The sequence below is a fragment of the Macrobrachium nipponense genome, chromosome 1 (genome assembly GCF_015104395.2).
Source record: "Macrobrachium nipponense isolate FS-2020 chromosome 1, ASM1510439v2, whole genome shotgun sequence".
NCBI classification, from domain to species: Eukaryota; Metazoa; Arthropoda; class Malacostraca; order Decapoda; family Palaemonidae; genus Macrobrachium; species Macrobrachium nipponense.
In genome coordinates, this window is record NC_087200.1 from 40,471,952 (window position 1) to 40,486,271 (window position 14,320).

Here is a 14,320-nt window from a genome sequence, read left to right on the forward strand (position 1 = left end):
CCTCGGCAACGTATCCAGAGTCACCGTTGACGTAGTAAGTCACCTTCTGCAGACGGCCGTCGGGAAGCTGCACGTAGTAGGTTCCCTTTGTGTCGTAACCATCTCGAGCCTCCTGATGGCCGAAGTCGTTCTTGGAGTAGTCGTCCTTCACGGCGTAGTTGAAGTTGTACTGAGCAGGACCCTGGTTTTATCGAAGAGAATAAGATAAATTTATGTTGGGATCAATGAATAAATCAACAAACAGCTTCATTATTTGGGCATATGGACATAACTTTCCGGAAGAAACCCTTACTACAGGAGCTGGAGCGTGGTAGGATGGAGCAGGAGCCCCATAGGATGGAGGTAAATCGGCAAAGGCACATGCAACTGCAACAGCTGCCAGAATGAATACCTGTGAAAATTAAAGAACTATATCAGATCTGATCCATCTTTAAGTTATCACTGTATACACAGTGATTTGTCTTAGCAATGTAAGAGAAATTCAAGGAACTGCAGTATGCAGGTGAATATATATATTATATATATATATATATATAATATATATATATATATATATATATATATATATTATATATATATATATATATATGTATACAATATACATACATATATATACTAATTATATTATATATATATAATATATATATATATATGTACATATAACACATATATATTATATATACTATATATATATATATATATATAAAGTTATTATATAGAGAGAGAGAAAGAGAGAGAGAGAGAGAGAGAGAGAGAGTGCTCATATAAGTGTGTCTAAGTACGTGTACATATTTTTTGTCCAGGACAATTTGATATAAGAACAACAATTGTCAACGACAATGGGAATTACTTAGAGACGCAAAATGGTTCTGCTCGAATTGCACTAAGAACCTAATGATGTTAATGCTTGTCAAGAGGTAATATATAACATGTATTTGTCGTGTTATGTGTGCAACTTTTGATAGAAAAAGGTTGAATAGTTACATTTGACATCAATGATTAATCATAATGTGACAGGAGTTTACTGCCTACAACTCTTTTTATTTCCCCCATTATTTTCGTTTATTTTTTTCCAAGTTTTAATTTTGTGATCTGCACAGCCTTCAAAGGAAAGAAAATATAGTTACCTTTAATGCCATGTTGTTGCGTGGGTGGATGTTCAATGAATGCCTGGAAAGAAATTTGTAGTGGCATATATAGGGCCAAAGAAGTCTGCTTAGCCCCGCCCATTCACTGATGCCTTTGAGCAAGTAGTGAAAGCTACTGGAGGCAGTGACGTCGCTGGACAAGGGCTGTCGAAATGAGACATGGTAGGAGTTATTTCAAGATAATTGCCAACCTTTATTGCAGTTTGTAGTGCTGATGCAATATACCAATACTCAGATGTATACAGACAAACACATACATGCATATATCTATATATATATATATATATATATATATATATATATATGTATATTAGAATATATATATATATATATATATATATATATATATATATTAATATATATATACTATATATATAATATAGATACCCCATGTATGTGTTTGTCCTGTATAATCTGTACTATGATATATAATATATTATAATATATTATTATATATATATATATATATATATATAGTTAATATATATATATATATATATATATATATAATAATATATCCATGTATGTGTTTGTCTGTATACATCTGTATAATATATATATATATATATATATATATATATATATATATATATATATATATATATATATATATATATATATATATATATATATATATATATATATATACATATATATAAACGGAGTGAGACTGCTAGCATCCTATCCTTTCCCTTGGCCGTAGAAGATGTTGGTGCCCATGAAACTGTAAACATGGAATAGACATGAGCAAAATCGCTGTGCGCAGCATGCGGCCTATTGCAAAGGGGACTGGAGAGAACTTTGTTATGGCGCTAGTGAAGCAGAAACATAATGACACCAAAAAAGGCAGTTAGTGCTTCGCCATTAACTGTGCAAACTACGAAAGCAGATTCTCTAAAAACACGGCATCTCTCTTCAGAAGTAAGTTTAGTTTTTACATGGTTTTTAGTCAGTATCAGCAATGGTAAACATCGCCAAACAACACAATATCACCCATGTGATTCGCCCTGTGGACATTTACTTTAATTGACGCTATTATCACCAAGCCAGGCTCCACAGTCAGGCATCGCCAGAAATCCCCACCTCGTCATATTGGAGTGTAATCTGTTGATTTTCCATGACAATTTGACATCTGTGACATTTTTTGCATTATGTTAAAGTACATTTAGTAGGACACATTATTCAATCTGGTAATTTCTGCTTGCATGTTAATACGTTTAAAATAGACCTAGAATTATTAGTAAGACTAACATTAATAAGTGATCTGTTAAAATAAATTGTTTATATCAACAAGTGTGTTTCTTTCTGTAATAATAACTGATACAAGTAAGCAATAAGCATAAGTCAACATAATTAAAATTCAAGTCCATTGTGTCATAGTGATAAAGTTAATCCCTAGGTGACACAGACTGGTTAGCAAGGTGATAAGACCTAGGTAGTGCATAAAATGCTAAGTAGATATAAGGGCTTCAACAGGTTTAAGTGGTTAAAATTTATTGCACAACCCCATGGCAAAGACAGGAGATCACTCAGTCTCAGCACATGGCATGCAGGATATTTCTATTATATGATACACATACCTGTTTCATTGGGTTCATTAGAAAGTGCCTCTCAAGAGCTTTTAAACGATGATAAATTTATTAAAATCTATATAAAAAAAATTTAGACAGTAGAGTATAAAAGCGAACCCAGATAGAATGTATGTCTGAATATCTTTACTTAAAACATTGCAGCGCCGTATTTTCTACATGCTTAATTAGGGTATTCAAAAGGTATTTTTAAGAGATTTCCAATGATCCTGCATTTGTTGAAATCGGTGGAAAATTAAGGACGAAAGAGTGAAAAAAGAGTCTGCAAGACTATACGCTTTTTTTCCATCTGTTCATCCGCCTGTGGTGTTTGCGTATGGTAACACTGCGTCCCGGGCTTTAGATAGTTACATTCAGCTTACATTCAACAATAATAATAATATCCTATTTCGAATATTAACGGTGTACTTCGCATGCAGTAAATTATTAAAACACTTTTCAGTTGCAAATGTACACCCAGATATCCAAAATTTTATTCACCTACAACTTACACATACCGTAACTATTTAAAGCCCGGAACGCAGTGTTACCATACAAAAACACCACAGGCGGATGGACAGATGGAAAAAAAAACAGAGTATAGGCTGTAATAGCTTAATTCAGTGTCGTTATCACCTTTTCCTATGGTGCCGCGCAGCGACAATCAGCGTCAATAGATTCATGCGCGCATGTCCATTCCATCATTTATGGTTCCTTGGTACCTATTTACATCTCGGTGAACTGGTGGGCGGTATATCATGGAAACTAGGAAATGTTCAATAAGCTAAGTGCATTCTATGTAATCTATAGCCTACAGTTGTAATGTATCACTAGTAAACTTAACGATCCTGGTAATGCCATTATTTCATCTTTAATTTTATGAAACATACAGGAAACACTTACATATATGTAGTATATGTAATTTTTTATACACACACCACACACACACACACACACACACACTCACACACACACACACACACACATATATATATATATCTAAAGCAATTACTTTTCCTAATTTTAAAACACAATTTCACCATTACCCACCAAGGTACTTGTAAACAGGTCAAATGTGGTTTATGGTAGTTTCTGATTTTTTCCCCCAATCTGGTTTCACACATAAGGACTATTTTTATGTTTTCGTTTCCATAATTTACAGGAGTTTTGCATACATCAATCAATGAAGTAAGAAAATGACTGTAAAACGAACGGAACGTTGTTAAGAATATTCAACTTTAATTTCTCACAAATCACTACATTCGATTTCCCTAACTACCATGGACAACGGTTTCCTATTCTTATTAAAATTACTTCAGCGTTGTTTAATTGTGTAGATCTCAGAACTAGAAAGTACACTGGGAAAGTTCAAGAAGCTTATGTTATTTTTTTTAACGTACAAAATTATCTGTGCAATTTTGATAGAATAAATATTATATTTCAATCATTTATATTTGTCCGCTGTGTGTATAAGTAATATTGCAGCATATTACTGATAGTTGCATATAATAAAAAGCTTAAGAGTTTGAGATTCTAGAAAATAGTTTTTTTCAATGATTTCAACAAAACATTCGCGAGCCAAAAATGAAACGAGAAGTCATTTCAAAGATGACCTGTAAACCAACATATAATTATTTATGCAAATTAGTGAATTTTCATCGGTGTTGATCAGATACAAACATCAATAGTTCTTTTGCAAGCAGTTGTAGATTATTATTATTATTATTATTATTATTATTATTGAGGGGATTTTTTTCAATGGCGATACTAGAATGATATTAAAGGTTCACAATAATATTCAGTAGCGGATTGCAATAATTTGTAAAAGCACTACAGTAGCTTTCGAACCCTGTGCTTGGTTCATTTTCATTCTAATTATTATTATTATTATTATTATTATTATTATTATTATTATTATTATTATTATTATTATTATTAGCCGAGTTGCATCCCCAAGGTTCAAAAAACAGTCCAGTATGGCAAAATAAAGGTAGTTCAAAAATAAAGAATATAAGACAATTAACAAAGGAAAACAAATTTTATATATAATAATAATTTAACAATATAATGTAGCTCCCACGAGCCTGACCAATAATCAAAGCATTCGCAACCATTCTCAACCTTAATATTTCCAGCGATTCAACTACATGACTAGGATGAGACTTGCAAAAAGTCTTGCCAGAAATTAAGAACTTAAATAATAGACAGATCTTGATCATTACGAATGAGTTGCTAAATGAGTTAAAAGTATTGGTCCTTCCCGATTTGAAATCCGCTACATCACTGTACAGTATTTGCAGACCACAATTGAAGAATGGATACCTAGATTAAAAGCATTAAAAAAAATAGCTTAATCTTATAGTAAAGAATTAGGAATTTAATTTAAAGAATAACAAATATATTCTGGGAAAACTATGTTGCAACTGAATTTATCCACAAATATTGCATTTTGCTACGGCAGTCGTAGCTTTGAGGGCTAATGAGGAATGATTCTAGGTAATTTGAGAATTGATTGTTTTACAGTTTACTGTGTTGGAAAGAGTTACATTAATATTTGTTAAAAAATAATGTATAAATAATCTATAGATAATTCCTTGAAAATGCAATATTTGAAGAGGAACCATAACAAATAGAAATAAGCAATTTTATTTCTATTAAGTCATATTAATCAGCAAAATCAGTTTATCAACAATATAATCAGCTTGAACATATTCAAGTCTATGCTCCTGTTTAACCTGAAATATTTTGAATGACTTCGTTTAGGGAACTGATCCAAGTTATAATTTCGCTTGTGCCAGAGCAATTTAGACAAAACAATTATTACCCAAATATATCCTTATTTCTAATGCTATGAGATGTCAACGCTTTCTACTAAGGTCAATAGCTTTGGTATTTTTTGCGACTTAAGAATTTATGAGCAGTTTAATTTCATTTCTGTTAAATACTTGGATAGATCCTTTTAAAAGAGACAATAGAAATACGAGGAACAAAGGGAGATGTGAGCAATGTCAGTTTTTTCATCTTTATCCACAAACTTTCTTTATTTGTGTGATTTTTCATAGCTGTGAATCTTCCTAATCTTACTATAATGGCGTTATGTCTGTCTGTCCGTCTATCATTCAATCATAGCCAAACGGCTGGTCCGATAGGCATGAAACTTGGCAGGGTTATAGTGGCGACCCCTAAGATTGTTTGCAATGGGATGTCAAGCAACAAAAGGCACCAAAGGCGCTGCAGGAGGCAGGGCGCCTCCCCGAAACGGTGCTGGTTCAGCCACGAATTTATCATACCTAATTTCCGGTATATGTAGTAAATAATATGACTTTCGATTTTCGGTATACGTACTAAATAGGAAAAACTATCGAATACTGTGGGGGTAAGACATCAATGGCACTAAAGGGGATCGGAGTTGGGCAGGGTTTGACAGAGAGAGAGTGAGAGGGAGAGAAAGGGAGAGAGGGAGAGTAGAGGGAGTGTTAGGGAGAAGAAAAAGGGTGAGAAACAGAGAAGGTTGGAGAGAGAGAGAGAGAGAGAGAGAGAGAGAGAGAGAGAGAGAGAGAGAAAGAGAGAGAGAGAGAGAGAGAGAGAAAATTTAACAATTGCCATTCAGAGTCACCCCAGGAAACGCTAGGTTGGTCAGGTAGTGCTTATAATACATTCAGCACGTCATTATATTTAACTCATATTTGCATACCAAATAAGAATCATGAACAATGCACATATACATGGATGCAGATAAGCGAATCGTCGGGACACAATTTCACTACATATTTCAAAATAATCTGAATAAGTTCCTTTTACTTTTTTATATCAATTTACTGCGACTTGATTTCTGGAGGTCTTTGGCCTAGATTTAATTAGTTCAAAAATATTATTATGATGAATTTTTCAGAGGGAAACTGATTTTATTGTTATTTTATTTCAAGGGTAGAGTGATAAGCATTTGGTGATTTTCTCCTTGTTTTTTTTTTGGTGAAAAGTTATCATATGTATACGAGCGATTCTAAAATGTATTCTAAATTATTATTATTATTATTATTATTATTATTATTATTATTATTATTATTTTATTATTATTATTATTATTATTATTATTATTATTATTATTATTATATTTAAGTGCAGTGGAGTTTAGTTTTCAGTGCTCATATCATTCACTTATTTCCATGAATGTTTGACATTCATTGGCTTCGAAATTTAAACCCAATCAAACCATGATGGGGATACGGAAGTATCAAAGATCTGCCCATGTTACTAAGGTACTCCTTACTAATTTAGTGAACTAATGCAGCTGAGTCAGAAGATTTCTGTTTCGAATAAATTAGGTATTACTACTACTACTACTACTACTACTACTGCTGCTACTACTACTACTACTACTACTACTAATAATAATAATAATAATAACATTAATGATATCTTGGGAGTAGACCCTCTTTTAAACAAGTCTTGTTCAAAAGGATTGCTGCATCAGCTCCATTAATTTTGTATAGTCTTCTCTATTAATAATAATAATAATAATAATAATAATAATAATAATAATAATAATAATAATAATAATAATAATAATAATAATAATAATAATAATAATAATAATAATAATAATAATAATAATAATAATAATTATTATTATTATTATTATTATTATTATTATTATTATTATTATTATTATTATTATTATTATTATTACTACTACTACTACTACGATCGACGCGAAGTCTTACTGGAAACGGACTCATTTCTGGCGGCCAAGCCCTAAACCTATTCATATATCAAAATATTGAAGATAAAAGAAAAATCTTTTCGGCAGATAAAACCTTACCTCTTTAAATTTCTTCCCACATAAGAGTCATTTTCAAAGTATCATGAATTCATATTTAAATGATATTTTAATTATTGCCTAAAGCCCTGAAGCTTTTCAAATGCTAAAATATCCAAAAGTATTGAAGATAACAGAAAAATTCTTTCGGCAGATAAAGCCTTACATCTTCAAATTTTATCTCATATAAGAGATGTTTTTAAAATATCAGCCTTACTGGAAATGGGGTCATTTCTGACTGCCCGACACGGGCTAGCCCTAACGCCATTCAAATGCTAATATGCCCAAAAGTATCGAAGGTAAAAGAAAAATTATTATTATTATTATTTTATTATTATTATTATTATTATTATTATTATTATTATTATTATTATTATTATTATTATAAAAGCGCAATGTCCTGAGTGTTTTCATCTTATTTGCACGGGCTGATATGATATTTTTCCTTGTTAATTATAAAATGAATATGATATCATTAAACACCAAAATGGTACAATCCAATTTTTTATATCCCTTACAGTAATAATAGTAATAATAATACTAATAAAATAATAACTAATAAATAATAATAATAATAATAATAATAATAATAATAATAATAATAATAATGTAATTTTTAACAGATCTGTAAGAAATCTGAAAGGTACGCTATTTCCTTTTTAATAATTGACACAAACGATTGCAAAATTAACCATTTTTCAAACTGAGGAGGTCAAATAATTGAAAGAGACGTCTAACATAGTGAAGCTTTTCACTTGTTTGTCAGTTTCAAGTTATATATGAACTCCAATTTCCCGCTTTTTCGGAAGAACAGTGAAAGCACTAAAAGTAACGTGGTTTGCGCCATACAGTGAAGACGTTCGCTTTCTGCAGAAAACCCGTTTTGGTCAAGAATCATGAAATATATTAGAAACAGCGACTGAAACATTGACTGACTTCAGTTGCCTACGGGTTCTTCGCTTAAAATTCAGATCTTTTAGATACGCCTTCAATTCATAAAAGTTTTAACTGATCTAAGAACATATTTAAAAAAAGGTAATCAGAAAATTCCTTACTATGATAATTTTTACTATTTGACAAACAAATGTCATGTTTCTGTTATCCCATTATCGCAAAAAGCCCACATCTTTATAAAATACAGATACCGGGAAAATGGGAGTTATAAATTTATTGTTGTTACTGATACAAATAGTATTGTTATCATTCAGTTTCTTGCATTAAAAAAAAAAAACTGTTACAGTTATGCAGTCACCAACTCCATAAATCACGCAATTCTTCCTGACCTTAGCCTTAGCCCCAAGAGGCGATCATGACAGATAATCACAGACCGGCGAAAAAGTCAAAGTCAGCCTTACAGGTAAACCGGGCCTCTTCACCTTTTGCTCGGACCCATTTCGCAATCTTGTGATATTTAGGAAAACGCGAAGGTGAATCCCACCTCGGAGTGGTCTAGCGACCGTAATTGGTCGCCGTTATGGTCTTTGGGCGGAAGGAACGCACCATCAACACATTCCAGACTGGCTGTACGTGAATCAATACACTGACGTAAACTGACGTTTAGGCGTTATTTTAATTGCTGCTATCGGTTACTTGGTTTCATTACCCTACTTTGCAATCATGTAACCTTTATAGCTACGCTGTTTCGTTTACATGTTAAAGAGAAGGTCGCGTTTCGGCTAACATGCTTACAGCAATAGGGATATTTATGTAAATAATTTTTGTTTTTTAAATAAGAATGGTCTTTTTAGCCATGGAACTTTCGCCAGTTCAGCTGTTTTGCCTCTTCAGCCTAGTACAAAACCACACACACGCACACACACACACACACACACACATATATATATATATATATGTGTGTGTGTGTGTGTGTATGTATGTATGTATGCATGTATTATACGCCCAAAAATGAAATCTTTGACATTGGCGGTCATCTAGAAGAACATAATTACTAAGGTTTCATGACATATATTTCTTTATTGTTTTAGCGGATGTTGAGTAACATTTTATCTTATCGGTCATTCTTTAGGAATTCTATCATCTTCAAATACATTGTACTTTTGCTTTCAAAAAGAATTGCCAACTGATTACTTGGGAAAACAGAACCCAACCCAGCTATTGACTAATCTTTTCTCTTTCAACCAAGCGGTTAGCAACATCTCTATCTTAAATTTATTTTTACTTGTTCAATGAGGTCGAAGAGAAGACTTTTCAAGTTGGAGAAAGTTCCCTTGGACGAGAGATAAAATGGATTTAAACTTCACCTCAGATTTGAATCTAAAGTATTTTGTCTTGGCTGTTCCATAGCTGTAAATTAACAGCTAATATAACAGTCTCTTTCAGCGGTAGATAAAATACAATGTTCTGCATTGAACAGTATGTTCCTTAATTGTTGTGACAATGAACGCAGGGATGCTAAAATAACATATCTGTAATCTTAGTCATTAGTTAATAGATGACTGAAAAAAAGTAAATGTTTACCTATATGACAAAATATTTACCTTTTATCAGTGAATATTCATTCGACATAATCTTTCGTAGGTGAAGGTTCAACGAAGCAGAAATTTAATTCCTGGAAAACCTACAGGATGATCTCACGAGGATAAAAATGTATTTGTGGGATTTATATGGCAAAACAAATGACGCATAAATACTCCAAAGTTTTCAGAAAGTCATTGTGTGACCTTACTCTCACAGGTTGTTTTGTATACATGTAGATCGTTAAGAGTCTCTGTATAATGCCACATTTCTTTTCGTTTTCGCTATCGTCAAGCTTTCAGAATAACACTTAGTTAGGGAATTACGTAAAAAAGGTGAAATTGGGCATAAAAAAGGACCGTTATTCAAAATTTCCTCTTCAGGTTAAAAGGTTTTCGAAGGAGAGCATAAAATAAAATGAGATTTTTGGACAAAGTTACTTATGAAGATAGACAGAAATGGAAGCAGGAAATTAATATATTCTTATGTCTATAATAAAATGAAGGAAATAATTTTCATAAAAAAATTTCTTTCCGTGAAAGTGTTCTTTATTTAACAGATGACTGAACATTTCGTGACGAAGGCCAGTTTTAAATTATCTTTAATTGGAAACATAAAAGAGAATGAAATGTAGGAAATATAATCGAATCTGGAAAGATCCGTGATAGCTAATTAAAAATGTAAAATAAATAAAAATATGTTAAATGTAAACTATAACTTCCCTTCTTAAACTTAGCGCCAGTTATATTAGAGCACAATAAGAAGACACTTGGGGGAAAAAAAGACAGAACTATATATTCCACATGCTCGCTTAATATAAAAAAAAGACGAGTAACTTGCCAAAAAAAATTAATAATGAAAAAAAAAAATCTCCAAAAGAGTAAACATTCCAAAAGACGAAATTCGGTATCACTGAATAAATATAGAAAATAAAAAGGGTTTTCAGTAGCCTCTCGTGAAAACAATTTAAAGGTAATCAGTGCAACCGAAAATTTTCTCTAACCACAAACAAGCTGTAAAAAGTGACCACAGGAATTTCGGTTTCATAACAATATGCCTCATATCGCTCTCATTACCACATAGTTGTCAGTCAGGCAGAGATTTTTCGTTTTAATTAATATGTTTTCACGTTATTTAATAAAGAAATGCAAGTACTATTATAATATGTGTTGTTGTGCATAACGCGCATTTCCGCGCATACACACAGATATATATATATATATATATATATATATATATATATATATATATATATTATATATATATATAAATGTATATATATATATATATATATATATATATATATATATATATATATATATATATATGTATTAGAGATCAGTCAATATATATATATATATATATATATATATATATATATATATATATATATATATATATATATATATATCCTTGAAGTACAACCACTTGAAAACTTCAAGATAAAAGACAAGTATCAGACATGCTAAATAAGAGTACATACCGTATAGAAATACCAGGTTCTGTTCTCCAATCATACAATTTTTGGAAAACCAGAAGTCATGCCTAGTAAAGTCATAAGTCAATAGAATTAAAATTCTTACCAGGAGTGGAACGTAACACTCATCCACTTGAGTAATCCTATTATTGATGATAATGATTAACAGGAGCAATCCAAGAACTAATGATAACAGTCATCTACTGGAGGAAACTATGAAATGTTGATTTAAATAAAAGGCAAATTTAGGAACTAATTGTAAACTGGTGCTTACACCGAGAGGCAGGATTTGCATCGAATAAACTTATGGAATTGTTGCTAATCTTGGTACCATTAGGCAGCCTGTGAAGAAGAGGAAGTTTATTCTAGATCAGCTGAACAATGATCAATGGAAAGGATACCTTCAAAGGTATGGTGTCTTGTAAGAAAATTGGACAACTGATCTAGAGAAAAGGATGGGAAGGGGTCATTGATTAAACTGATATCTTTTGGTTCAGCTATGTTCGAAGAGATATGATTTGCCACAGAAGGGGGTCTGAGGCTTATGGATTGATTGGTGTAACGGTTGCGATATCATATTTTTACAGAAAGAGTGATATAAAAAGTCAGGGAAAGGACACTGGGGGATAAATGACTGTCATGAATGTTTGGTGGAATAGACGATAGTTGCAGATAATATAGTGCCCATAAAGTCCCAGTACCATTGCAAGTATTTATTGCTCAAAAATTATAACATGGAGTAATGCAGTGCTTTTGTTGAATTAAGCGCTCTGAATGTAAACTTGAAGAAATGTAGAGCATTCTAAAAAAAAAAAAAAAAAAAAAAAAAAAAAAAAAACAAAAAAAAAAAAAAAAAAAAAAAAAAGCCTTAATCAGTTATATGGTTTCTTAGCAATAAATACTAGTAATGGTACTGGAACTTTATGGACATCCTGTAGTACTGGCCAGGCATAGTAAAGAGAAATTGCAAATTAGGAACATTATTGATTAATGCAAAGTTAGCAAGTCTTTTCAAATAATGAAACAATAAATGTAGGGCATTTATTGAAAGACGTCTGAAAATTCGTCATAGCCGCAAGCAGCTTTCACTACATCGCTGAAAGGGCGGGGCTTATCAGAACATTTCTCAGCACTACATATACTATATATATATATCTGGAATTTTTCCTTGCAATTCATTCTGTTTACTCTCTCACTAACAGCATGGTTCTGAAGGTGATTATACAACTGTATTTAGCTATTATATAATGGTATTGTGCAGTGATAAGGAAAGCAAAACAATTGCTCAAAATTTTTCGAAACTAAATAACATTAAGTTATCGAATGATAGCGTGATAATATTTTTGATTTATTGCAAGTAATATCATCAAAGTACAATTTCTAATTTATCTTCAGCACAATTACCTTTAACATATTTTGCTCAAACGGGAATAGAAATGAGGCCAAAAGCTAAGATTTATTTGAGTAGTCTGAAGATTTTCCGAAGTCAAATGATAAACAATTTTCCTAACAAATTATAAAAATCTTTTTATAGTCGTAAACTTTAAATTGCTTTGATACAATATACTTTGTAATGGTTTAATTGTATATAATACAGTGAGTAAGTGTAAGTATTCACACACATAACCCACATTTCTTAGTATTTATAAAAAGCAATGAAGTTAATTCTTTTTAAAGTATTGTTGTTATGTGATATTTTTACGGTCCGATATTCGTTGCAGGTTTTAATTCTGGCTGCTGTTGCAGTTGCCAGCGTCTTGGCAGATTCTATTCCAGCTTATGGCCGTCCTGCTCCATCCTACCACTCTCCAGCGGTAATGATTTACTTTTGATGTAATATTATGACCAAACTAAGAAATGAAGTTTTTCTAGCTCTATCTCATACGTCCTTCTGACAACATATCAATATGTATCAATGGTTCCAGAATAATAGTGTGGTATTTTCTTTAATGAACTCAGGGTCCCGCTCAGTACAACTTCAATTACGCCGTGAAGGACGACTACTCCAAGAACGACTTCGGCCATCAGGAAAACAGGAATGGATACGACACAAAGGGAACCTACTACGTGCAGCTTCCCGACGGCCGTCTGCAGAAGGTGACTTACTACGTCAACGGCGACTCTGGATACGTGGCTGAAGTATCCTACCAGGGAGAAGCTTACTACCCACAGCCTGCCAAAGGATACCCACCGGCTCCTCAGGACGGCTACCATTAAGACCTTTTTCACCGCTGATGTTATCGAAGATCCATTTAGTTTTTTGTTATTATGTAACTTATGTTCTATGGACATGGCTCTGATAAAAACGAATAAAAGGAAAGTTAAATTTATGGTGCAACTAATTTAACAAACCTGTCTACATTCCTTGTTGATAAAGGACCAAGATCTTCGTTTGACTGACGTAAGTACTTACGAAGGGAATTGTAATTGAATTATAAGAGATAATGCGAGTTCAGATCTGAACCCCTTTTTGAACATTTAAGCTGACTGTATCTCCGACTTTACACGTTGTGAGGTGGAAAGCGAAGTCAATACTAAATAATATTGCTTTTAGTCGTTGCACTTTGGTGAAAAGCTTATCTCACTTTTGCAGTATTATCGGGATTTATTATTACTGATATGAAACATGTAAGGCAAAATGTATAAAAAATGCAGAATGAATATGAAAAAAAAACAATGATGTCTTTAAATGTCTCTCGTAGCCACTTAAAGCAATCATCTTTGGACTCCTAAGGAAAATTCAGTGAATCTCAAAATAGTTGGGTACTATCCACGCCTTATTTAGTTAAAACTTCCTCTAAGAGTGGTGATCAAAGATCACCCATGAAGGAAC

The 14,320-nt window shown here is 32.2% G+C and overlaps 2 protein-coding genes across 2 annotated transcripts in view; one reads left to right on the forward strand and one right to left on the reverse strand.

Annotated features, from left to right (window-relative positions):
- Window positions 1-1,205, reverse strand: part of LOC135219276 (pro-resilin-like) — a 1,408-nt gene extending 203 nt beyond the window's left edge. The window contains exons 1-3 of the mRNA XM_064255906.1: window positions 1,128-1,205; window positions 293-391; window positions 1-181 (exon numbers count right to left, since the gene is read on the reverse strand). The exon at window positions 1-181 is cut by the window's left edge and continues 203 nt beyond it. Coding sequence (XP_064111976.1) covers window positions 1-181; window positions 293-391; window positions 1,128-1,139 — 292 coding nt within the window. The 5' untranslated portion in view covers window positions 1,140-1,205. The remainder of the gene's footprint in view (window positions 182-292; window positions 392-1,127) is intronic.
- Window positions 1,206-12,668: 11,463 nt separating this feature from the next.
- LOC135219280 (pro-resilin-like) lies at window positions 12,669-13,800 on the forward strand. The gene is made up of 3 exons (XM_064255911.1): window positions 12,669-12,702; window positions 13,209-13,301; window positions 13,447-13,800. The coding sequence occupies exons 1-3, from the start codon at window positions 12,691-12,693 to the stop codon at window positions 13,702-13,704; spliced, it is 363 nt and encodes a 120-aa protein (XP_064111981.1). The 5' UTR covers window positions 12,669-12,690; the 3' UTR covers window positions 13,705-13,800.
- Window positions 13,801-14,320: the final 520 nt, after the last annotated feature.

Coding starts and splice junctions, on each gene's coding strand:
- LOC135219280 (XM_064255911.1), top strand. Junction 13,302..13,446: donor CATCCTACCACTCTCCAGCG/GTAATGATTTAC, acceptor TAATGAACTCAG/GGTCCCGCTCAGTACAACTT.